Source organism: Calliphora vicina, chromosome 4 (genome assembly GCF_958450345.1).
Source record: "Calliphora vicina chromosome 4, idCalVici1.1, whole genome shotgun sequence".
In the NCBI taxonomy this organism is placed as follows: Eukaryota; Metazoa; Arthropoda; class Insecta; order Diptera; family Calliphoridae; genus Calliphora; species Calliphora vicina.
In genome coordinates, this window is record NC_088783.1 from 100,354,986 (window position 1) to 100,381,950 (window position 26,965).

The following is a 26,965-nucleotide window of genomic DNA, read 5'->3' on the forward strand; positions in this document are numbered from 1 at the left end:
TATGGTGATATCTGGCGAACTAGCGCAATTACCCATAATCCGTGTGGGGGCATCATCATTTAGTGTGCTTAAGGTGGATTCGTCAATCCTCTCTGATCTTCCCCAAGATTTGAGTGCCAGAGATGGTGATGAGCGTTGAAGTCCCCTAGGACTAAACGTGTAGCACCATCCAATAAGGTTGGACAACTGGCTACTGACGGAATGTAGACATTATAGAGCTGCAACTCCGTATCTCCCGATCTGACCACAATACCCTGAACTTCAAGATATTGGTCTCTAGAATTCAGATCAAGAGAAAGAGCTATATACTGCAAGGTGTTGTGTAAGATAAACGCGATGCCTCCACCGTTGCCTCTGGTGCGGTCTTCGGAGAACGTTGTATCCGTTGCAACTTTGCAGACTGGAATTACTTGTGAGTTTAGTCCCTGGACCGCAGCGACCACGATGTTGTGTTGGCGCATAAATCGGGTTATCTCGGAAATCTTCCCTTGGAGGCCATTGCAGTTGAACTGCAATATGGATATCACCCCAGGGCTGCAGGTAATAGAATGGGGTAATCTATGTTGCTGTTGTTGGCATCCCGATTAACTCCTGTCATTCAGGTGTGTAGAACTTTCTGTGATTGATACAGTTTTTTGTAATACACTTTACAACGATTATTATTTTAAATTTTTCCAATCTTCGTGACGATTTAGAGAGAAATGGACTACATTTTACTCAAAAACAATATTGACCTTTCATAACAAGAATGACTGTGTTGGAAAATAAAAATTATTCAATTCATTCATAACTAGAGTTTCGATTATGTTGAAATAAGTCGATGCTAATAGATACTAAACAACCTAAAATGCACCCATAGATGTTAAGGCAATGAAAATTCGAGTATGTATTTAGAATATTTTAGTATTAATTTGTTGTTTATTTTTCCGATTTGTTTGTGTTGCACATTAAACTATACGTAACACTATGATTAACTTTAATACTTAAACATAGATAATTATTATATAATATTTGTTGATGCATTATTATTATTATGTATAAGTATAAACATGCATTAATTAATTCATACATGTAAGAATATACATATGTACATACTTTGTATTTGATGTACATAAGTATGTATTTTGTAGTTTTGTTTTAACTCTAAATTTGTATCTATGAAATATCAATATTTCACTTTTTTTATTTATTTAAGCTTAATAAATAATTTACAATCAACCTAGAGTACAGTTAGTTTCTAATAATATTTTAGTTAATATGTAGGTATGTATTTTTATTTGTCAATATTTTTTATTTTTTTTTGTTTATTTAAAGAAAAATAATTTATGTAATTTCGGAAATATAACAAGATTTTAACAAAATTTATTTTATTTTTTAGCTGTTAAAGCAAAGTTTACATAGTCATGTTTAGAGATTTTATAAAAGAAAAATAATTAAATAGACGTAACAAGAAATAAAATATATAAAAATGTTTCAACAGATTTCTTCATTTTGTTTGTCAAAGAACAATTAATAGTCAATAAATAGTATTTAGGTGCAGAATTTTAGATTATTTCTAACAAGTGAATTTGTTATAAAAAAATGGATATAAAGAAAATACTTGCAATTAGTTAGGTATTGTAAAGAGCTTTGGCAAGGTGAAAAGAAATAAATGTAGATAATCTTGTGCCTCATTGGTCAAATGGAAAGGTGTTAAGTTTGATTATGGAAAACAAACAAAAATATATAATTTATAACTAAATTATACATATTTATATGTATGTATGTAAGAATGTAATTTAATTTAATCTAATATATATGTATGTATGTAGGTGTGTTGTTTAAAAATAGTCTAGTTAAAATTTAGTTTCAATTTATGAATCATCCGATTAATTTGCCATAAAATAATGTAAAATATTCGCACATAAACGTTGTACCAAAGGCCAAATGTATTGTAAAACATATTGAAAAACTGGACGCAAAGAAGGAAACAGCAAACATATTTGATGCTGTACTGACTCAAGCAGTACCGAAAGCAAATGTCAGTTATTTGAGTCATAATTCAATTGTATATAATAGGTATTCTCAAGTTGCTGTCTTAAACTATCACTGTTGCTGTCCTCCTCGTCATAGCTATCCGTATCACTATTACAGTTCTGGTGTTTGTGTTGTTGAGCGCCATCATCGTCGTATGACCACTGCATGTCTTCGCCAAATTTATGACGATGAGCCAAATTCTTGTAGGCATGTAATTTACTATTATCAATATAGGATTCGCACGGATAACACCATACGGACAAATCACTAAAACTTAATGCTAATGGATGGGATGTTTCCAAACTATGATACAGCATGTGCTCCATAACGTAACGGCCGCACAAAACTCTTTGACAACTCAGACACATCCAATTTTCAGCCGTCGACGAACATTCATGGCAGGGCATTGATGTATTTATTGCTAATTATTTAAATGAAATTATATAGAGAATTCAATATTACTTTACTGTTTAAAATAAACTCAATACATATGTTAAAATTTTTAAAATAAAAAAAAAATTAAGCACATTTTACAGAGCACTAAATAATAGAGAAAAACAAATAAAAACTAAAAGCACAAACAAATACAAAACAGTTTAAGATAGTCCAAGAACAAAATATAAAACTTTTATTAGCTCTAATGACTGTCATAATAATGACTGCTACATCAGCTCGATATTTGGGGGAATATATTTATATTGATTGGTCTACTGTATCCAAAATATCTTTAAATATTCTAAATACAGAAACAAGTACGAGAGCTATATTCGGCAGTGACGAATCTTATAAACTTTGAAGCAATTTTTCTTTTTAAAACAGATCATTGGTGACGATATGATATCTGAGAACATACAGAGCGGAATTTCAATCCTAAGAGCCATAAAGGACGTTTAATTGCATAATACTATTAATTATACGAATTTCTCTACTCTCAAGTTTCTAATCAATTACCTAGACATTAGACTTATTAAAAGTTAAATAATAAAACGTAAAGTGAATATATAAATGAACGAATGAATGTATGAATAAATATTACAAATGAGAAATGAGCAAACGAATATGTGGTCTTTTTGCAAATAGTTATTAAGCGCAATATGAAAATTTCGAAATTTTTGTTGTACATAATTCCTGAAATAACGTACACCAAATTATACTTTAAAATAAAATTTTTCAATATTTTTAGGTAAACCAAATTTAAATTTTTTTCAACACATTTTCGAAATTGTTTTTTAATTTATTTTAAAAACGTTTTTTCCAATTTTTTTTTTAATTTATTGAAAAAAAAATTTTTGGTGAAAAAAAAAATGTGGGTTTAAAAATATTTTTCCCAATTTTGACCAATTTTTGAATTATATAAGTTGGACCTACAATGGTCCAACTTATATATCTATCATTGGATATCCATATTGTCTATATTAATGACTTAGGAATCCAGATATAGATCAAAAATAGGCCAAAAATCGAGGTTATCCCGATTTTTTCCTTATATCTCAGCCATTTATGGACCGATTTTAAATAGCAACCGAGCCGGAAGAATTAACGATATATTGATGTATGAATCATATATTTGGGGGCTACGGAAACTTGATTTCAACATACAGACTGACATGGCTATATTGACTTCCCTATCTATAACGATCCAGAATATATATACTTTGTGGGATCGCAAATGAAAAATGTAGAAATTACAAACGGAATGGCAAATTTATATATCGTCGTTGCTTCGACAAAATCAGCTATGTGTTTTTTCCTGGGTTTCTAGTAGAGCAAAAAAACCGTTTTATGTAGTTACCTTAGCAATTTTTTTAAAAATCAAACGGTCTATTGAATTAATGTTAACATTGCTTTAAGTATTTCGTAATATAAAACTTGATATATTGGCCAGTGCGCAGCTATAGAAGAATTTGTCGAAAAACTACACATAAATCATTTTGTAGGAGCATTTCTAATATGTAATTATTTTTAAAATTTCTTATACATAGCTGTTTTGTTTTTAAGACATAATGAATATCTTTATATATGTATAATTCATCTGTACGTGTGTTAGTAACTGAACTCCTCCTTAACGGCTGGGCCGATTTCGATGAAATTTGTTGTGTGTGTTTGAGTGGGTCCCTGGATGGAACAATGGGCATGGTCCATACAAAGTAAAAATTTATTATTGCATATCTGGAGTACTACTCAAACTTTGTGTGAGCTATGGTAGAACAACGTCTGCCGGGACAGCTAGTTTTAAATTAAACTGGAGTTTTTAAGTTTATCCTAATAATAATTAATTTTGTCAAAAGAAAAAGGAGTTATTTTAGGATTTTAAATTCAGGACATTTATTCAGTATTTAAGAAGCAAAACATATTAAAAAATAGTAAATTAAAAACTAATGCTTTAAATGCGTGGTAATCTTTATGTATATACTTTTTCAGTGATTGCAGATTTTTATATTTTGACTCTTCTATTTTAAGCTTTTTAGTGTACAATGGTTTTTCTTCCCCTCCGCAATTTTGTCCCCCTCTTTTTTGCGGTAAGATGTTCCACCCATCTGAATGCCGGATCTTATACATAATTTTGTTTTCTTTGTATAAAATTCCTCGAAGTTGCTTCTCCAGAATTTTTCCCTGGCCTTATTGAATTAAAATTTCCCGAAATATTTTCGAAATCTTTAAAAAATTAAAATTCTAAATACTACTTTATGATATAAGGCTGTGATGGCCTTGCCTGACTCATGCGGCTTATACAATCCATTGGTGTATATATTGGAGCATGAAAACATCTTTCCAATGTTGAATGAACACTATCAACCTCCATCATTGTGTGTCCTTTTTCTTTTTTTACAATATGTAATTGATATTCTTCTTCATTTGTGTTTCCTTGCGAATATCCTACGCATACATCGCACTGATCCTTTCGTGGTTTAAAAATTGAAATGTTCCCTTTTTCTAGAACTTCCGTAAACTTTTTTCGCGACTTAAATTGATCTTCTACTTATAATCGTTTTGAACTAGCTCTGCAGTAACGACTTGGTACTTTAGGTATTGCGTCTAACCATTCTCGTACGGATTCACATTTTTCCGATGTTGTGTTTTTACATACCGACATTTTATTGCTCGTTTTTTGCCACGTTTGAAAAATACTTTTGTCCAAATTAAAAGTTGCTAAAAAATCTTTGCAGACACGCACTTTTTGGCCATCACCAAATGGTAAATATCAATCGAATAACTGTTTCTTTTTTATGTTAGTAGAAGTTGATCTTCTTCGAATTGAATTTGTCCGTATTTGCACCAACCCTTTTATGTACGCTTTTTTAGCATCCCATGTGGATAAATTCCAAAAATATTGAAAAACTATTTTTCGATCTTCTTCACTTACAACCCCACATAACAAACTTCTTTCTGATTTTTTTTTTTCTAAGTGAACGCAACGTTTTTCTCGAATACTCCTAGCATTTCTTACGCCATACTTTTTACCCAAAACTCGTTTCTCCTTATTTCTTTTTTTAAGTTCAGTTTTCAGCAGATGTTCATCTTGACAATCGTGTTCAACGCTTTCCGCACTTTGTTCAAAACTTTCTGTTATTTCATTTAAAATGTAATTTTGCACGTTCAATTGGCCTTCCATATTTCTTCTACAATAATATGGGCAAAAATAAAGTTTACAACTATCTAGAAGTATTTTGTTATTAATAACTTTTTGTTTTTGTCTTATGTTAAATCAAACACAAATTAAGGAAATGTCGCGAAATATTTAGTTCATAGAACGACTACGAATTTAATAGTTTTCAAAATACTAATTTTTAAAACCATCGGCAGTTTTTTGACATAAAATAAATGGAGTACTTGTTAAAATTTAATGTCGTAAAAAATGGTTAAGTGAATTTTTACACATAGCTATTTTTGTATATGGCTTACACATAGCAACTTTAGCTAACTTCGAAACCAATAATATCATTAAACGGGTTGGTAGGTAGATGTATCATTACCAAGGGTTCAAAAGGGTGCAATAAAAAAAATTTTAAAATTTTTCACATAACCGATCATGTCAGAGCAACGACGATATACCCTTGCCACTCATGGTATAAAAGGTATAAAAATATCACATTCACTAATTTTCCACAGCGGTATACTAATTAAGAAATAATAACTATATTCCTAATCTTTATAATTTTTCACAATCCAACCAAAATAATACATCTGTAGCAGGAATAACGATATTATAATATATTCCTGACCCCAATTGTAACAGTTTTTATAGAAAATTTGTGCATTAATTGGACTTAAATACAATATAAACGAATTTAGAAAAATCCATCAACGTCAATCAGCAAAGCCTGAGGCAATTATCGAAACAAGCAGCATCCGGCCTGGTATACCAGACCAGCATATGATTGGCAATTTGAAAAACCTAGACGATTAAGTCAAGGTGTGGTTTAACAAGTCACACACAATTGAAATAGACTGAGAGCCAAGTCCCAACAACCATCATGTCACGAACACTACGCCTACATTTCTCAAGCGCCGATACAATTACCATAATAACATATATTTGGTTGTGCGAAATTTGCCACTAACACAAAGATCAGACATTTAACTAACAATCATTTACCCGCTGTGAGTTTTAAACTACACCAATAAACCGTTCAGGAGAATTCCTGGAGCCACTGATTTTCCATAGCATCATATAAGTACATGATCAGCTGCTCCGTACCGCCAAACTACCGGTATCACGTATATCTACTTCGGAATTTGTAGATTACAAATTCTATATTTTTGACCAAATTAGTGGTTCTGGAACTCGCTATCGCTATTTATATACCGACGGCCTCTTCGGACAATTTCTAGATCATTCTAAAGTTTGTAGCGTTGAATGTTCGGCTTTAGTTGTAGCAAAAATGCACTGTTATGCAGAACGCAAAGCTGTTTGAATTTGAATTGACAATTTTTTTTGGAAATCTTGTATATAAACGTTTAAAATGAAATCAGTCCATAAAATGAGACATAATGAAAGAAATTATCCTTAAATAGTCTTGGCATTAATGCGTCCATGTTGGCCCTATTCAGACAATAGTGGCACTCAATAAAACATCGAAGAACAACTTGTGTGTCGTCGTAATTATTACTTAAATACGGTCGAACCGTTTAGTATCATTGGCATTAAGATATATGCATTCGTTTCGTTGTAACCCTGGATTAAGGTTATGAGTACACATTAGTAAAGTACCATATTAAAATTCTTCTATGATAACCTAATATGATTTAAGCATATCATCAACAAAATATTAATTTTACTGCTCTTTCTATTGGTTAAAGAAATGTAAACAATATACAAACGCTTCGTAGTTTAGATAAAAAATTAATAGAACTGTTAACGCATTGTTAGGGCGTGTTGTAAACATTTAAATTATTAAGTAAATTCTCGCAGGACAATATAATTTATACCACTCCCATGTCTTAGAATGTGTAAATTATACCAAAAGAAGGGCATTCAAATGATAGTATGAATTTTATATATAAAAAAAAATCAATGAAATATGTATGAATATAATAATATAAATGCAATTCTTAACAAATCACCAAATAAAAGCCAAACAAAAAAGATATAAAAACAACAACATCAAGCCAACAATTTCAAAAACGAATATGAAAACACAAAATTTACAGTAAATGAAACCAATCAACCAAATAATTAACAACAACACATGACATATCGATTTGCTTACTTTTGGGTGCATCCCCTGGACGCAACTGGGACAAATGAGGACAATTTTTTAATGGAACAACAGCAAACATTTCATTATTTTCAAAAGCCTGTTTTACATGTGGATGTTGTATTAAAACGTTGATGAAATGTGTCGGGTGGTTGGTTTGGATTATTTATACATAATTTGTTTAATATTTGTTCATTAATTGTTATTCAACGTTCATGTGGGGAGTAGAGTAGTAGTGGTAGTAGATCAGACATGAAAATATTTAAAATTTATTTGAAATGGTTAATAACATTAAGCCATCATTGATTCTTGGTATAAACGTTAAGACATGTTTCATGAACAACTATTAATTACCTGCATGTGCTCTGTGAGAAATTCTGTAAGAGTTTTTACTTTTACCTTCGGTTTACTGCCACTTGCCTCTAGCGACACATTGGTGTCCGAGTCCTGAGAACCACCAGCAGCGCCTTGGACATCATCCCTTGTAATATCTAAATTTTGTAAAGTAGCAGAAAGAAAATCCTCATTGTTGTTTTCACCCGATGTCTGTGGCAATCTCTTTCCAAAAGCTAAACTTTTCCAATACCGTTGTTGGACTCCTATACAGTTCTGTAACGTTTCCATGCAGCTTAAATAGGCCACCGTAGGAGGCCGCGAAACGCTGCCATTTAGATTTATTGCTGGTATAGGATCGCCCAGTAGCGATTTCGTACACATGGTCATGGCATACGATATGGAATTGACATTGTAGCCACCTTCTAAGCAGACAATAATGCGGCCATTAGCCAAGGCCGACAGCCAGTGGGTAAAGAGACCATATGCTTCGGGTGTTACCTTACAGCCACCAAGTGGATCTCCTATGGCAGCATCAAAGCCAGCCGAAACTAAAACCAATTCTGGATCAAATTCATATGCTATGGGCATGATGATGTGCTGGAAAGCCATTACGTACTCCAAATCGCCCATGCCTTTCTGTAATATAATTTAAACATAAAAAATCAAATACCAAAGATGGTGAAATTTATATAAAGGGTCTTGCATTAAGCGCTTCCTATCTTTAAAATTGAATATAACACCGTGCAAATTGCGTTGCGGATGTTGTCCAAATTTAAGAAAACCCCACAAGAAAAAGTTTAACGGGGGTCAAATCGTACGATCTCAATGGCCAGTGCTCATCACCTTCACGTGAGATGACCATGTCCTCAAACATCTCTTGCAGAATGGCCAATGTGGTATGATCTGAGTGGCACGTAGCGCCGTCCTGTTGAAACCACATGTCGTTGGCATACATATCATCCAATTCAGGCCAAAAGAAATCATCATCATAATCATCGACCTATAGCACTCGGTGACACTGCCAGCACAAAATCCAATTCAAACTGTAACTTTTTCGCGATTCATTGGACGTTCTTGTATCTAATGTAGATTGTTATCGTCCCAAATTCGACAATTTTGTTCGTTGACGTACCCATTCATCCAGAAATTGGCCTCAGCGCGAGGAACGATGCCCGAACTCATTATGATAAAACAATTCTATAGTTTGCACGTGTTGTTTAATGCTATATCCTCCCATGGTGAAAATAAACTGAATAAATGACAATCAATTCAGCAGATGTAGCTTCAACAATATGGCCGCTATCAACTGTCAAAGTTCGGAAGTCCCTATTGGAAGACCCTTTATATGTTTTTCTTACTTACCTTGTTCCAGGGAATGTTAACATTAAATCCTACACCAGCCCCCTTACCCACAGCATCGTAGTCCCCATCTTTACTTTTCGGGAAGAATGTGGCATTGTCGTAACGATGAATACTTATATACAACACCTGAGGATTCGATTCGAATATATGCTGTGTACCATTGCCATGATGGACATCCCAATCTACAATAAGCACCCGCTTGAGACCATGATCCCTGATGGCATACTGGGCTGCAATGGCCACATTATTGAATATACAAAAACCATGAGGAACATCCGATTCAGCATGATGTCCCGGTGGCCGTACAATACAAACTCCACTGCGAGCCTCGCCTTTCACAACTTTATCGACCACCTGCAGCACAGAACCGGCCGCCAGTGTGGCACAAGCAAATGTTGTTGGATGAAAATAGACGGAATTGTATTTGGCGCCCATGTTTTGAAGTTCATCTTTCTCGCCTATACGACGTATCGCATTTACATGGGATCGGGTGTGGGCCAAACAGATTTCATCGGTTGTAGCCGTACGTGATTGCACATGCTGCATTCGATTTAATAAATTGTAATCTTGATGCATTTCAAATATTTTACTTATACGCTCGGGTTGTTCTGGATGTCCCTCCTCATAGGTATTCGAATGTTTCAGCATAAATTCGTCGTAAACATAGCAGACGCGTATTTGTGGTGAAAACAATTTGGTTTCTAAAGCCATCGATAGGAAAAAGTATGTTTTTTTTTTAGAAATTAATTTGATGTTTTAATAAACTCACCTTCTTTTAGTCTCTGGAGGCGCAATGAATTTTGTTCTTTGACTTCCAATGGAGTTTTGGGACCAGTACCTCGTGTGGGGAAACGTTCGGGCAATGGTTCACCTCCAATAAATATACGATTAACTTTATGTAGATTTGGTTGGGGGTTAACATTATTTAAATCTTCCATGGTGTAGGAGTCTTGCACCTGCAAACATTTCCAATAGGGTCGATGAGAGTAAATGCAATTTAATATGGACTCCTGTATGGAAGCACTCGGTGGCTGTAGTTTCTCCACCAGTAAAGGACAAGGTTCACCCAATAAGGCTCTCAATGTTAGAGCAGCTCCCTCTGCTAACGAGTCCAAACAATAGCCTCCCTCCAAAACAACAGCCAAACGCGAATTGGCCAACTTTATTAAAGGATTAATTAGATGGGGATAAAAGGCAGGAGTTACTTCCATTTCTCCCTCAGGACATCCCAAAGCTGCATCATAGCCGGCAGAAATTATTATCAATTCTGGTTGGAATTCCACAGCAACTGGAATCAATATTTGTTGAAATATCGCCAAATAATCACCATTGCCCATGCCAGTCTTATTAAGGGGTAAATTGAAATTATAACCCAAACCCGGACCATGGCCAACAGCATCGAAATCGGATTCTTTCAGATTAGGCCAAAAGGTGCCATGTTCAAAACGATGTATTGAAAAGTAAAGTACTCTGTAACAAACAATTTGTTTAGCTCAGCAACATTAAACATTTAACAGTATCTACTAATTACCTGGGATCATTGTAAAAGAATCTCTGTGTACCTTGGCCATGATGAACATCCCAATCGATTATCATGATCTTTTTCAATTTCAATATATCTAAGGCATACTGTGATGCTATTGCCACATTATTGAAGAAACAATAGCTAAAAGTGAAAATCACTATTAATACATACAATACATTTAAGTAATTCAAAGCATTGGAACGTTTAAGTACCCATTAAATTCCGCTTTCATAGCATGATGCCCGGGTGGACGTATAATGGCCATGCCATTTTGTATGCTACCATTAATAACACCTTCAACTAAGTCAATTGTTGAGCCCGCTGCCAATAACGACAAATCAAATGTGGTCTATCAATAAAAAAAAACAACTATTCTGTTAATATTTGAAGTTATTATAAAGACAATAAAATGTTTACCGGATGTATATAAACCGAGTCAAATTGTGAACTTAAATCTTCCATTTTGACATCATCACTAACTCCTGAAGTCTTCTCCAGTAATTGATAGTGTTCATCACTATGAAGGAGCATTACTTCATCCTTGGTAGCTCGCCTTGAAGGTAAAATTTGGCAGCGCTCAACTAAATTCAATTCTCTACAACTGGAAAATAATAAAAATATTTAAAAGTTATTATTAAGCATAATTTGCACTTAAACTTATTTTTGATTAATTTAAAAATAGCAAATGTTTTTTTTTTGGAAATATCCTAAATCTTCTAATTGCACAATATACTTATTCTACTTGCTTTATAACGTAAATGCATTTAATATCTGCAAGAATTTGTACATGTTACAAGACCTACAAAGTTTTGCAAACTGAAGGTGGTCAACATTGATTTGTTGTACATAATAGAGACAAATTTATTACCACTTTTCCTCCGATCAACCCCACCACTGTGCCGGATTTGAACAGAATTATCAAGTGGAAGTGTCCACACGACACTCCAACTATAGTGGATATTATAGAAACAGAATTAACACTGTTAATTTTTAATTTTTTGTTTCAATTTTATTGTTATTTTTCTTAATAAATATCTCAAAAGTATTATTTTGCATCAAAGCCAGCCGAAACTAAAACCAATTCTTGATCAAATTCATATGCTATGGGCATGATGATGTGCTGGAAAGCCATTACGTATTCCAAATCGCCCATGCCTTTCTGTAAAAGCAGTTAATATAATTTAAGCATAAAAAACCAAATACCAAAGATGGTGAAATTTATATAAAGGGCCTTGCATTAAGCGCTTCCTATCTTTATTGAATTGAATATAACATCATGCAAATGTCCTCAACGTTGTCCAAATTTAAGAAAATCCCAAAAGAAAAAGTTTAACAGGGGTCAAATCGCACGATCACTTTGGCCAGTGCTCATCACCTCCACGTGAGATGACCATGTCCTCAAACATCTCTTGCAGAATGGCAAAATGTGGTATGAACTGAGTGGCACGTAGCGCCGTCCTGTTGAAACCACATGTCGTTGGAATACATATCATCCAATTCAGGCCACTAGATGACGCTACCAGCTCAAAATCCAATCTAAAATTTCACTTTATCGAGATGCATTGGACGCTCTTGGAACTAATGTAGATTGTTATCGTCCCAAATTCAACAATTTTGTTTGTTGACATACCCATTCATCCAGAAATTGGCCTCAGCGGGAAGAACGATGACCGAACAGAACACCCATTATGATAAAACAATTCTATCGTTTGCACGTATTGTTTAATGCTATATCCTCCCATGGTAAAACGAACTGAATAAATGACAACCAATTCGACGGATGTAGCTTCAACAATATGGCCGCTATCTACTGTCAAAGTTCGTCCCTATTGGAAGACCCTTTATATATTTTCCGTATTTACCTTGTTCCAGGGAATGTTAACATTAAATCCTACAACAGCCCCCTTACCCACAGCATCGTATTTTTCGGGAAGAATGTGGCATTGTCGTAACGATGAATACTTATATACAATACCTGAGGATTCGATTCGAATATATGCTGTGTGCCATTGCCATGATGGACATCCCAATCTACAATTAGCACCCGCTTGAGACCATGATCTCTCCAAAGTCGAAAGTTCGACTTTGGACTTTTTTCAATATTTTTCCCAAAATTACCAAACTCATACATAACTAGCTGTCCCGGCAAACGTTGATCTGCCATAGCTCACACAAAGTTTGAAGACTCCCACTATAATAATACTACAGATATGCAATAATAAATTTTTATTTCGTATGGGAGGTACCACGCCCATTGTACTTATATAGGTCAATTGTGAATCTAAACCATCCAGGTAACCACTCAAACACACACAAAAAATTTCATCGAAATCGGCCCAGCCGTTAAGGAGGAGTTCAGTTACTAACACACGTACAAAATAATTATATATATAAAGATTATATAAACCTTGTAAACTAGTGTTTATACTATTGAACAGTTTTTTTCAAACTGGAAACATTTAAAAACTTAAATTTTCTTGAAATCCAACTATAAAATAAACAGGATTGAAATTTTTAAAACATTGCTCATTTGCTACACAAAAGATTTTCAATAGAAAATACTGTTATTCACAATATTTTCTATAGAAAATAATGTTATACACAAGATTTTCTATAGAAAATAATGTTATACACAAGATTTTCTATAGAAAATAATGTTATACACACGATTTTCTATAGAAAATAATGTTATACACAAGATTTTCTATAGAAAATAATGTTATACACAAGATTTTCTATGGAAATTACTTAAGTTTTTCTTAAAATCCATCCACACGAAAGAGTATAATGTGTTGATGTTAGTCAACATCGGAATGTTTCCTCTTTATAATATTCTGTAAAATGTGTTCAAAATGTTTCTTTTTTGAATATAAATATTTTTGTTTATCAATTTGAAGAATGTATGTACTTTAAAAATATTTTTGTTTGACCTGTTAATACTTAATACTAGAAATAATAATGATTGTTTATTTTAATAACATTTGTTTATTATAATCAAAATCTAAGATATTTTAAAACAACTTTATTTTGATTTAAAGTTGAATGATAAGATTACTTTGAATTATGTATGTGTATTATTAGCTTTTGTCATTCATATGAGATAAGTGCAACAAAATATTTCCACTGGGATTAAAATAATCAAATAAGTTCACACAAATCACACATTGTTAATGCCTACGAAAGCTTTTTAATGCTATTTTCTAAAAATGTATAATAATAATAAATTTTAAAATTATTAATAATACAATGGAAACTTTCGGTTTTCTTTATAAATTATTTAGTTGTATATAAACATATCAGAATCTTAGTTGTCTGATATAAATTTACAGCAGAATTTGTTGTCTTAGCTGGACAGCAAAATATATCAAAAATTTTACAAGAATTTCTAGAGAACTAATTAGTGTGAATTTGGAATGTAAAATATTTAAATTTATTACATTACATTCATATAAAAAGTAATGTATTACAGAATCTTCAATAATTCTAAATTAGTAAGATCGAAAGGGTTCCATTCAAAACTCGAGAACATTCGCACATCCCATTAATTTTTGAAACTAAGAAAGCTAAAAAATTGTAGTAACTAATTTTGATATCCTCACACAGATTGCAAATCATACGTTTTGGGAATGAGATGAAGCCTGTTGTATTATGTATTTGCTTTCTTTTTGTTCCATATAAATGGGATTATTTTAATTTATATGCATACACACGTTTATAATATCATCATTCTAAAACTGTGTTTATTTAAATATTTATTTTTATATAAACCAGTAAACATTATTTTCCAAAATTAATATCAGAAATAAACCGACTTGTCTGCAATTTTTCCTTCAGACATATCTGCAAATTTACTGGAATATCTTAAGAAAATTATCTGCACATTCTGAGGGTACATTTAGTTTTCTTTATTTTATCAACAAACATGCAAAAACCAATTTTTCTTTGTAAAATTCTTTAAAAGTTATCTCAGACATTTGAAAAATAGTCAATAAAACGTCTTATAAAATATTGTACCTCAATTTATGTTAAAAAAAATTCACAGATAAAATACAAATATTGGGCTTGAAAGCTGCATAAGTTAGTGCCGATTTACACCATGATTTTTACGGCGTCGTTTTTTCTTAATTCTCTTTTGAAGTTGCTTTTACTCCACCCCTCTTATCCAAAAACTCAAAAAATCAAAAGAGAATTAAATAAAAAGACGTCGTAAAAATCATGGTAAAAATCATGCACTTATTAATATTTAATTTATTAAATATTAATAAATATAAAATTAAAATCACAATTTTAATACGTAATTTATTTTACAAAAATCATAAAATTTTCAGAATATTCGGACTATTTTCTGTCGTTTGTTCAAATTCTATTCGAAATGTCATAACGATATCGGAAATGTCTAAAATTCCTTTAGAATGTCCCTAGGAATTTACTTCAGAACGAATCTGACAAATTTTTCGCATTTCCTCCGATAAAGAGTCACGATTTCTTGTCAACCACACATTCATACAAACTTCGGTACAATGTCATACAGACAACGGATACGAAATTGCCAATTTGTGCAGAATGTCGGCACGAATACTGACCGATTTCGGTAAAAAAATGTTTAGTGGGTAATATTAATTATACATATGTATATATCTGTGAATTTTTGACAAAACAACTTAAGTGGAATTTTTACATTTTTCAGGAGTGCGCAAAAACTGTGAAGAACTTTATTATTTGTCTCAAAGACAAATATAAAGGATAAATAATAAAATAATTATCGATAAATTCAACAGTTTTTGCGAATTAAGTTGTACCTATTGTCAAAAACAAATCAACAACAACTCCAAATAAGTTGATTTGTTTTTTATGATATCTCAGAAACTAATACTCGTAAGAAGAAGCAGATTAGTGTAAACGGAGAGTTTTGAAAAGTTAGTTTTATTATAAAAAAAAACTAAGATATTTTCTTATCTCGACTTAAGATGTTTTGTCCAAACTCCACAGATATGTATGTATGATTTAATTTGCATTTATCAACACCTACTTACGAAAATTAAATGTAAAACTTTACTCAAGAGAACTGAAATGAACTAGCCTTTGAAGAATAAAGAATTTAAACAAAATAGCGGCAAATAATAATAATAATAATGGCATAATAACATTAAATATACCAAGTCTAACGTTACGTTATTTGAAAAACAAAATTAACACAAATGACTACCCAAGCACGTAACAGAAATACATACATATGAACATCTAAATAATTTAAGGTTATTGTGTCTACATACCGATCTAAAACACGTATGAATCTTTCTGGACATTCTGGATGTTCGTTATCCCAGAGACAACGATGTTGAGACATGGATTCATCATAAATAAGACCAGTGGGACGTTGAGTCATGTATTTTGCATTCACCGCCTACAATAACCAGTTAAAATATGTTATTATATTGTATTTACCTATTGAAAAAAAGTTAACTTACATTTTGAAATATATCCTTTACTACAGATTCTTGTTGATTTTGCTGCTGCATTTTCAATAGTTTTGCTTTGCGTTTTGCTTCCAGAAGTGCCGCACTCGGTTTGCGATTCTCTACTGAATTTACTGTGGCTGCTGTCACTGCTGATTTGACCATTGCGCGAGTTTGAATTTTAGCTTTTTGAGCACCCCTTCGTGTAACAATTGGCGAACTCTATATGAAAATATGATAAGATTTTATTATTTTATTAAAAAAAACTTGAGTTAATTAAATAAAATAGCTACATATAAGTAAATGTGTTTGAGTATTAAAGAAAATAAAAAAATACTTGTACTAATATTATTGTTATTATAACAATATAAACACAAGTACATATAGCAATAAACATTTGAATTTATTATAAGATTGCAGAAAAATAATTCTACAAAGAGCGTAAAGAACACTAAATTCTCTACACTAATCAACAAATAATTTTGTAAATGATCCTTGAAACTTTATAACAAAGTTTCCTTTTATTACTTCTTATAGACAAATATTTTAATTTTGTATATTTTATAACTAATTAGACACAATCTTCAGTTGGCTGAAAAGTCAAAATGATACTGATTCATTGTATTGCTTCATTCATTAACTAAAGCAGTTTTAATCAAGTTTATTTTTTTTTTGTTGTTTGCTAGTTAACAGTGTACGCTTCCACCTACTATATATGGGCTACTGTGGATTTACCAGGTAAGTGTAGTACACATACATATGTATGTACTTGTTTGTGCATGTATGTATGTAAATCAGCTGTAGTATTATCTACCGCTAACATAGCACAATATTGTTGGGGCGTTAAGTTTTGTTTTGTTGTGCGATTGTATTGTTGGAGAATAAATGTTAAAATCTTTAGAGAATATTTTGCATTTTAAATGTTCAATGTTTTCACGTCATAACTGACTTATAATGCATATTTTTTATATTATTATAATAACAATAATGATAATAACTAGCGCTTTTTATCTTTAAATTTAAATACAACAAAGTGTGTGTGAGATATCATCAAATTATTTTATTCTTTGGAAAGGCCTATCGATGCCTTCATGTATGGAATGTCCGTTGGCTTATGTTGTTGTTGTAGCAGCAGTGTTGCTGAGTTGAAAGCCCTTGGCCGAGTGAACTCGGGTCATTCCGGTGCGTAGAACCAGCTGTCGTGGGAATGTATGGAATGTCCGTTGGCTTATGGGTTATGTTGGTTTAAGGGCCGCTGTAGCATGTGGCTTATTCGCATAGACATGCAACTTAAGAAAAGCCCACAAGAAAATTATAACGGCGTCAAATCGCATAATGTCGGTGGCCAGTTCAAGTTCGCAAGTTCACCTGAGATGACCAGCCCTGAAATCGCTCGTGAAGAATACGTGACATGAGCTGTCTGGCAGGCAGCGCCGTGGATCTCATGTTTATTGAAGTAAACAATCATCCAGAAATGGGCGAAACGTTGCCCGAACCCATTTTGATAAAACAATTTTATCATTTGCACGTTTTGTTGAACGCTATATCCGTCCACGGTGATTTGGCAAAACAAACTGAATAAACGACAGCCAATTCGTCAAGCTTCAACAATATATCCGCTATCAACTATTAAATTTCAGAAGACCTTTTAGAATACAAAAAAAAAAAATATTCATTATTATGGTACTGATTAAACAATGTAAACTTGGGTTATATCTGTAGAATCAGTTTCTGGCTCTTTTAGTTACTCAGTATTTTGTTGGATGTCATTGGTTTTTATTACTGCTTAACAGCGATGATGTATTGAACTAATTGAGGGGTAAAAAAGAAAGGGCTGAAATGTTTAATTACATTTAATGATTGCTTGTGGTTAGTCAATATACTAACAGCAAATCCGCTTTTACACAATATAAATCAATGGTCAAAAACTACCGACTGATATAAAGAGACCAATGCCCATTGGAGATAATAATTTCATACTTCTTTTTAACCCAGGTCAAAACGTCACAAAGCGGCACAAAATTCGATGGCTAAGTGCTTTAGCGAGTGTGTCAAACCAATACAAGAGGTATTTCATACTTAGTAGTAGTTTGAATGTAGTAAATAGAGGTTCAGAACAAACCTTCATTGTTTCAAACAACATAAGTGAGCTGCACTGTATGATTACCAATTGCTTTATTTGTAGTGACTGCTCTTTTTCGTATCATCAATATATTGATTTTAATATAACTAGGAGATGCAACATGATGTATCCACTCAATGTTTACCCTGCCCGTCCGCTATTGAAAGTAAGGTAGCTGTAGAAAAACTCCCTGAGCCGGACGTCATCATCCCTGCTGATCTTCAGAAGAACGAAGATATAGTGGTACTAATGGTTCACCAGTATATCCTTTCTGCTGAAAACTCTAGAGAGGGTTATTGGCGTACACTTGAGAATTACTATTCCAACAGAACTCATCTCTAAATCCCAACATGCCTATACCAAAATGAATAGCAGAAGGATCAAAACAGTCACTTAAGCTGAAGACGTCGCGGTATTTATATCTGGTATATGTATTTCCGGATGGAGTATTTCCGTCGATGCTATGTAATATCTCGGATACAGCGTTATTTTTTTGGCGGATATCTTCAAGAGTTGTCTCAGTAGTAGGTTCTACCGTGCGGTAGGAGGGAGGTCAAGGTTGTCTTCATACCTAAGGCCGGTAAGGCCAACCACTCGAAACCAAAGGATTTTATACCTATTAGCCTTTTCTTCTGAAGACATTAGAACGACTGATCGATCTACATCTAAGGAGCAATATACAGTGGTGGCCAGGAATTTAAGACAAAAAATTGTTTGCTAAATTCCACGTGATTGTCAATTATTTTTTCAAATATTTCCACAAATATGTATGCATGAGGACTGTTTTAACACACAAGTGTGTTTTATTCGACTGTGTCAATTCATACATATTCACAACGAACACATACATATTTTCTCACATTTATATCATATTTTTATTATTATAAAATATTCGGACCAAATTTCGTATTTTTAGTTCCATTAGTTTCGGTCATATCATGTTATTAACAGCGGATGTTCGCTGAGGTGGGTCAACGTATTTCCACATATCTTTGTCCATATATGTTTTACCGATATTTCCAAACATTTTTCAGAAACTAGAAACATTAATAATAAATTTCGTACCCTTAGAGGTCATTTTATTTTGGCTCTATCGCACTTAAAATTTAGTTGATGAAAAAAATTCAAGTATTTGTCTTAAATTGGTGGCCACCACTGTAGATACTCATCTCATTAGCAACGATCAACATGCCTACCTCAAGGGTGAGTCTGTTGAGAGTGCGCTTCATGAGGTGGATAATCTTAATGCTGGAAAGCAGGATTATCAACTCAACCCTAGGGGACGATGTGATTAGAAGACGTGTTACCAGGGGAACACCACAAGGTGGAGTACTTTCTCCTCTTCTGTGGTTACTGGCGGCTAACTCTATTCTTAGAATCTTTGAATCTAAGGGTAGGAAGATAGTCGCCTATGTGGATGACGTGGTGATACTGATCAAGGGAAAGTTTCTCTCAACTATCAGCGACATCATGCAGGAATCGCATGGCGATCTCTCGATGTGTGTGATGATAAATTTAAATTTGTTTAGCACAGACATAAACCACATATTTTAGCTCAGCCCATTTTGCAGTTAATCACTTAACAGTCATAATACTTGAATTATAATAAACAAAATTATATCTACAATATCTAAAATAATAACAGAATAAGAAAAAAAATGGAAAAAATTACAAAAAAAAACTATCCATCTGAAATAATAGATGGATATTTGAACACATCGTAATATCAGGATTCCAATAAATTTGAGTTTTTTGAAAAAATAAATCTGGAGAGAATTTTTGGCCATTATGGAAATTAGGAAAAGGGCTCGGATATGACACTATATAGAAATGGTAGTCCTAGGGTCACTTAATGGAACTGTGGCAGTGAGATATCTGAAATAATTTTGGGATTCTAATAAATTTGAGTTTTTTGAAAAAATAAATCTGGAGAGGATTTTTGGCCATTATGGAAATTAGGAAAAGGGATCGGATATGACACTATAAAAATTAAAAAAAACTATCCATCTGAAATAATAGATGGATATTTGAACACATCGTAATATCAGGATTCCAATAAATTTGAGTTTTTTGAAAAAATAAATCTGGAGAGGAGATTTTGAGCCATTATGGAAATTAAGAAAAGGGATCGGATATGACACTATATAGAAATGGTAGTCCTAGGGTCACTTAATGGAACTGTGGCAGTGGGATATCTGAAATATTTTATAGAATAGATTTATTTTTTCAAAAAACTCAAATTTATTGGAATCCTGATATTACGATGTGTTCAAATAATATCCATCTATTATTTCAGATGGATATTTTTTTTAATTTTTTCCATTTATTTTTTTTCTTATTTTTTTTCTTATTTTTCTTAGAATTTGTGTTAAATGTTGTTTTTGCTTTGCACATAATATCACTTTGGTGACGTGATTTACAAAATTAGGGCCTAAATTTATCTTCACACACATAAGAACCCAGCTTCAGCTATAAGGCCTTCTGTAAGACCTTCCTAGACCTTTTTTTAGATCCAGTACTCATGCCCGCTTGCCTTCTCGGGAAGACCTTATGGAAGGCCTACCTGCTCCCTTCTTTTTGTTGCTACAAACGTAGTACAAGCACAAAATACCGTTAAAAAAATCACATTCCAAAGACAAAACAACAAATACAAAAAAAATGCAAAAAGAGAAAAAGAAGTGAACTTAAAATAGTTTTGCTTAAATTCTTTGACAAAGCGGTTGTGTGAAATTTTTACGTGATCATAATTAAAGTTTTTATTATAAAAAAATTAAAATAAATAAAAGATCGCTTAGGCCGGGTAAATTATTAAACATAGTTTAGGCTTAAACAAGGATAAAATTTATTTACAGAAGGCCTGATAACAAGGATTCCCACGACAGCCGGTTCTACGCACCGGAATGACCCGAGCTCACTCGGCCAAGGGCTGTCAACCCAGCAACAACAACTTTACAATTTTTAATCACGGAGCTGCACCTTCCGGCATTGCTGCTCCGCATCCTACTGGTCCGTGCCGGAATTGAAGTAAATCCCGGACCATGGTTCTGCACGGTTTGCCAGAACCGACTGCACCACATGTCAACACAATTAAGGTGCAACTCTTGTTTGGGCTGGTGTCACCTTAGGAATTGTTCCGGACTAAATCATGAAAGGGAGTGGTCGGAGAATTACGTTGCCCCATGCTGCCAGGGACGTAGTTCATCGGCGTCTTCGGCATCATCGTCGTCATCCTACGCCACACCTCCACCCTCCCCACCGCAATCACAACAACAGCAGCAAATACAACAACAGCAGCAGCAACAACCATCGCCGCTCACACCATCGATTGCAGTCCGTAGACCTGGGGTGATATCCATATTGCAGTTCAACTGCAATGGCCTCCAAGGGAAAATAACTGAGATAACCAGATTTATGCGCCAACACAACATCGTGGTCGCTGCGGTCCAGGAGACAAAACTTACGAGTAATTCCAGTCTGCAAAGTTGCAACGGATACAACGTTCTCCGAAAAGACCGCACCAGAGGCAACGGTGGAGGCATCGCGTTTATTATACACAATACCGTGCAGTATAGGGCTCTTTCTCTCGATCTGAATTCTAGAGACCAATATCTTGAAGTTCAGGGTATTGCGGTCAGATCGGGAGATACGGAGTTGGAGCTCTATAATGTCTACATTCCGCCAGTAGCCAGTTGTCCAACAGGCTACCATCCCGACATTAGGACCTTACTAGATGGTGATACTCGTTTGGTCCTAGGGGATTTTAACGCTCACCATCAGCTCTGGCACTCAAGTCTTGGGGAAGACCAGAGAGGAGCGTCACTGGCGGAACAGATTGACGAATCCACCTTCTGCACACTAAATGATGATGCCCCCACACGGATTATGGGTAATTGCGCAAGTTCGCCAGACATCACCATAGCGAGTCCTGGTCTGATTAACTGCACAACCTGGCGTGCAGTTATTTCTCTAGGATCAGACCATTTACCCATAATCGTTTGTCTGGATAGACCCAACGATTTCATCGTCTCTGAATGCCGAACTTACATCAACCAAAAGAAAGCAGACTGGCACGGCTTCAGAGAATTTACCGACCGCATCTTCAATGGTCTACCGATTCCCTCCAACGTACACAAAGCAGAGAGGAAGTTTCGCGAAACCATCACAGCAGCAGCCGCTCGCTTCATTCCCGCTGGTAGAATATCCGTAGTGCGACCGCACTTCCCAGCAGAAGCAGCGGGACTCGCAGATGAGCGTGATGACATCCGAAGTACCAACCCTGACGACCCTAGGATCGCCCAGCTGAACCGCGATATCAGCAGGTTGGTAAATGAGGACAAGCGAAACAAATGGTTGGATCATTTGAAGAACTGCAACTTAAGTTCTGGAGTTGGCAAGTTGTGGTCCACAGTTCGGTCTCTCTCCAATCCGACTAAGAAGGATGATAGGGTCGCGATTAAGTTTGCAGATACCACCATATCCGACCCTAAAAGGTGCGCGCGAGCTTTTTGCCGACAATTCATTGAGCACCCCGAGAGAGACAAGGCGAAAAGAAGTATTGTCCGCAAACTACACGATCTTCCAGTCTCGGACACACCACAACTTTACACGCCAACTGAAGTTGCAGAAGCCATCAACACAGCTAAGCCTTCAAAGGCAATAGGACCTGATGGGATATCCATGCTGATGCTAAAACACCTAGGCGAGCGGGGAGTCGAGTACCTGACAATGGTTTTTAATCTGTCAGTGAGGAGCTTAACAATACCCGATGTCTGGAAAATGGGTCGAGTGATCCCATTGCTAAAACCTGGGAAAATCGCGAGTGAGGGACAATCGTACAGGCCGATTTCCCTCCTGTCACCTGTAGCGAAGACACTCGAAGCTCTTCTCCTCCCCCAGCTGACCCGTCAACTACCAGCTGCTCGTCACCAGCATGGATTCCGTAAAATGCACAGTACCACCACAGCATTATCCGCCATAGTCACTCAGATCTCACAGGGCTTAAACCAGCAGAGGCCTTGTGAACGAACTATCCTAGTGGCACTTGACCTGTCGAAAGCCTTCGACACTGTCAGTCACGCCACACTCTTCCAGGACATCCTGCAGTCCACAATGCCCAACAACACGAAGAGATGGATAGTGAACTATCTGAGTGGCAGGCAGTCGTTCGTGGAGTTTAGAGACAAATGCTCAAAACCCCGTAGAGTTAAACAAGGAGTCCCTCAGGGCGGGGTCCTGTCGCCGCTCCTGTTTAACTTCTACCTCTCTAAACTCCCAGTGCCCCCACAGGGCGTAGAGATAATCTCGTATGCGGACGACTGTACTATATTGGCAACAGGTCACAACGTTGATGAGCTTTGCGGTATGGTAAATGGTTATCTCAATGAAATCCACAATTTCTTCACTGCACGTAACCTGCAGTTATCACCAACGAAGTCATCAGCAACACTCTTCACCACCTGGACGAAGGAGGTAAAACTGAATTTAGGCATCATGGTCGACGGCGTACAAATTCCGACAGTGAACCACCCGAAAATCTTGGGTGTCACTTTTGATAGCCTTTTTACCTCCTCAGCACACGCCACTGCAATCACGCATAAACTGCGAAATAGGAACAAGGTCCTCAAAGCACTAGCCGGCAGTACTTGGGGTATGGACAAAGAAACCTTGCTTGCTACCTACAAAACGATTGGCCGGTCAGTGGTCAACTATGCTGCTCCAGTGTGGTCACCTTCGTTGAGTGATACCCAGTGGAGAAATATTCAAAGCTGTCAAAACGCAGCCTTAAGGACCGTCACAGGCTGCCTTCAAATAACCTCCGAACACCACCTTCACGAGGAAACCAAGGTTCTACCGGTCAAGGAACACAACGTCATGTTGACGCAACAGTTCCTTCTGGGATGTCATCGGAGGAGTCATCCAAACTTCAACATCACACAGTTGGAATCTCCCCCGAGGCATGTCAGACAGGACCTTCGGAAATACGAGGAGAACATACAGAGGTATGTGCAGGATCCATTTGATCGCCGCTCGTATATGACAGCTTTGAACGACATTCACAGAGACGCCATCAATTCCGCGGTAGCAGGATACCGTATGAATGTCGTACTTGGAGGTCGCCCACCACCGATAGCAGACGCCGAGAAGGTTCTGCCGCGTGGAACAAGAGTCGTTCTGGCACAACTTAAATCAGGATGGAGCAACAGGCTTAATGCCTTTTGGTCTCGCATAGACCGTGCCGTCCTTAACTTATGCCCAGCATGTGGTCAGGGTCCTCATGACACCCTCCACATATTTAACTGTTCAGCCAACCCTACTTCACTCAGTCCAATGGATTTATGGACTCATCCTGTTGAAGTAGCTCAATTTCTTGGACTTGAACAACATGCAGAACCACCAGAACATCCAGATTGATTATTGTAAATTGTTCATGCTGCTACAACAACAACAACAAGGCTGTTGAAGAAGGCCTACTATCAGGCCTGTTGAAGAAGGTAAAGCAGAAGGCCTTGGCTGGCTAGTACATCGTGTGTAAAAAATGTATGAGTATGGAATGGGACAAAAAGGCCTTGTGTCTGATAAATAAGGCCTTCCAGAAGGCCTGCTTACTACTTCTTTTCGCGGCTGGGTAACAATTTTTGCGTAAAATGTTGCAAGAATTTTTTTATTTTTTGTTATTATATGAACGTACGTTTATTATAATATTGTTTCTGCCTTTAATGGCTACGTAGCCTTGATCTATTTTGAGTTACTGTAGTAGCCTTGCGAGCGGGTTCGGATGATGATGTAATTTTGTGAAATAAGCTTCACGAGTTTTTCTAAATTCATTCATGACCAAAGTTCTAAGAAATCTGGGTTGTGACCTCTGTATGAGATCTATACTGGTATTGCTTGCTGTTCCCCAAAATTGGATTCCGTATGTCCAAATTGTTGGAAATGCTTAATTGTTCGAACTCGGGCAAATCAGGGGGGTTACTCTCTATTGCGATGCGCAAGCAAGTTCGATGCGAAAGGTAAATGCGATAAGAATACATTTTAGTACTCTGTGTCGTATATGCAAACGCTTTCGCAAAATAAGTTGAAAAATAAGCAACACTGGTACCACAAAATAAACAATAGCGAAATGAAATGTCAAAACTTGTAAATAAAAACATTTTAAACACATTTTTTTGCGATGCGAAAACGCAGTAAAGGGTACCAATTGTTCAGTTTTTCTTTCGCATCGCAATAGAGAGAAACCATCCTGAGGTGTATAATTGGTACAGGATTGGTCTAGAACACTTCCCTGAGGTACACCAGCATTGATCGCATATTCGTTTTTCACATTCGCAGCCTACCCGAAAGGTAAGTTGGTTGGGTGGTTTATGTGGTAGTTCACTACGTGCGAACAATCAAGTAGAGTCGAAGGGACCCCGTTTGGATAAGACCACACCACTCACCAGATGTAATGTCGTTTACATCGCTAACTAAAATGTGCACAAAAAAGTCGTGCTTGCTAGACCCAACCTGTAGCTGTGAGATATCTCAGTAGGTCATAAAAATATCCGACAGGTAAGACTAGTATTTTGTGTGTACTGGAAGGGCGATACTTTTTAGTTCGAATGATTTTCGTATCTCTGCAGTTAGGCGGTTAACTTGCTAAATTGTACATTGATGCTCATGGAATCCAAATTGACGAAGTGGGATAATGTTTTGACTATTTATGAATGTTAAAATTGTCTCCTGGATTATTTTCTATAATAGGATAATGTCAATGTCAAATACTTTCCTGGCTTGGGTATCATAATTAGGGAGGTTTTCCAATCATTCCGAAAAAGAGACAAAATCGCATTGAAAAATTAAAATGTTTGCAAATGGCACGCTGAAAGTGTCCTTTGTGAGAAATGTGAACAAATCATAAAAACCTTCAAAAAGGACGTTTTTATTCTTTGATCCAGTTCACCAAATACTAAACCCAGGGAAAACATTTCGAGAAATGTTCTCCTCAAATAAAATAAACGTTAATTTTAATTTGGAACATCGAAAACTTAATTTTCCTCCGTATAAACGTGGCCACCCTAATGTACATACATTTTATTACATTAAACAAATTTGGTGACACTAAATAAAAAATAAAAAAATTGCAAAAGAAACATACCATTGTGTTTTAATTTAGTGCGTGAATACAAAACAGGCAGGCGGTAGGTTGGCTGGCTGGCTGGCAGGTAGTTGAACTAATTAAAATATAGAATTTATATTTTTCTCTTTTTTCACGCACTTTACACACGTTTTGCAGAAAAAAAACTTTTACAAAAATTATGACAAATCACCGAATTTTGTTGGCAGCAGTAGAATACAGCGTGACAAGTAGAATTAATTTTAACTACTTTAAGCTACAAATATCTACTATATTTTCTATTTATTACACACAGAAAACACACCCTGTATATTTTTTTTCTTTTCTCAAAAATTT

The 26,965-nt window shown here is 35.2% G+C and overlaps 1 protein-coding gene across 4 annotated transcripts; it reads right to left on the reverse strand.

The window, feature by feature from the left end:
- Positions 1 to 887: 887 nt before the first annotated feature.
- On the reverse strand, positions 888 to 26,858 carry HDAC6 (histone deacetylase 6). 4 transcript variants are annotated; one of them, XM_065509961.1, is made up of 11 exons: positions 26,651 to 26,855; positions 16,407 to 16,616; positions 16,212 to 16,342; positions 11,356 to 11,539; positions 11,151 to 11,287; positions 10,945 to 11,079; positions 10,183 to 10,883; positions 9,414 to 10,114; positions 8,070 to 8,687; positions 7,728 to 7,815; positions 888 to 2,437 (listed from the first exon to the last, which is right to left on the reverse strand). In XM_065509961.1, the coding sequence occupies exons 1-11, from the start codon at positions 26,651 to 26,653 to the stop codon at positions 2,022 to 2,024; spliced, it is 3,324 nt and encodes a 1,107-aa protein (XP_065366033.1). In that variant the 5' UTR covers positions 26,654 to 26,855; the 3' UTR covers positions 888 to 2,021. The 4 variants fall into 4 exon arrangements, with proteins under 4 accessions (XP_065366033.1, XP_065366036.1, XP_065366035.1 ...); XM_065509963.1 differs by lacking the exon at positions 7,728 to 7,815 and having other exon boundaries at positions 2,177 to 2,437; positions 8,115 to 8,687; positions 26,651 to 26,857; XM_065509962.1 differs by lacking the exon at positions 7,728 to 7,815 and having other exon boundaries at positions 2,295 to 2,437; positions 26,651 to 26,858.
- Positions 26,859 to 26,965: the final 107 nt, after the last annotated feature.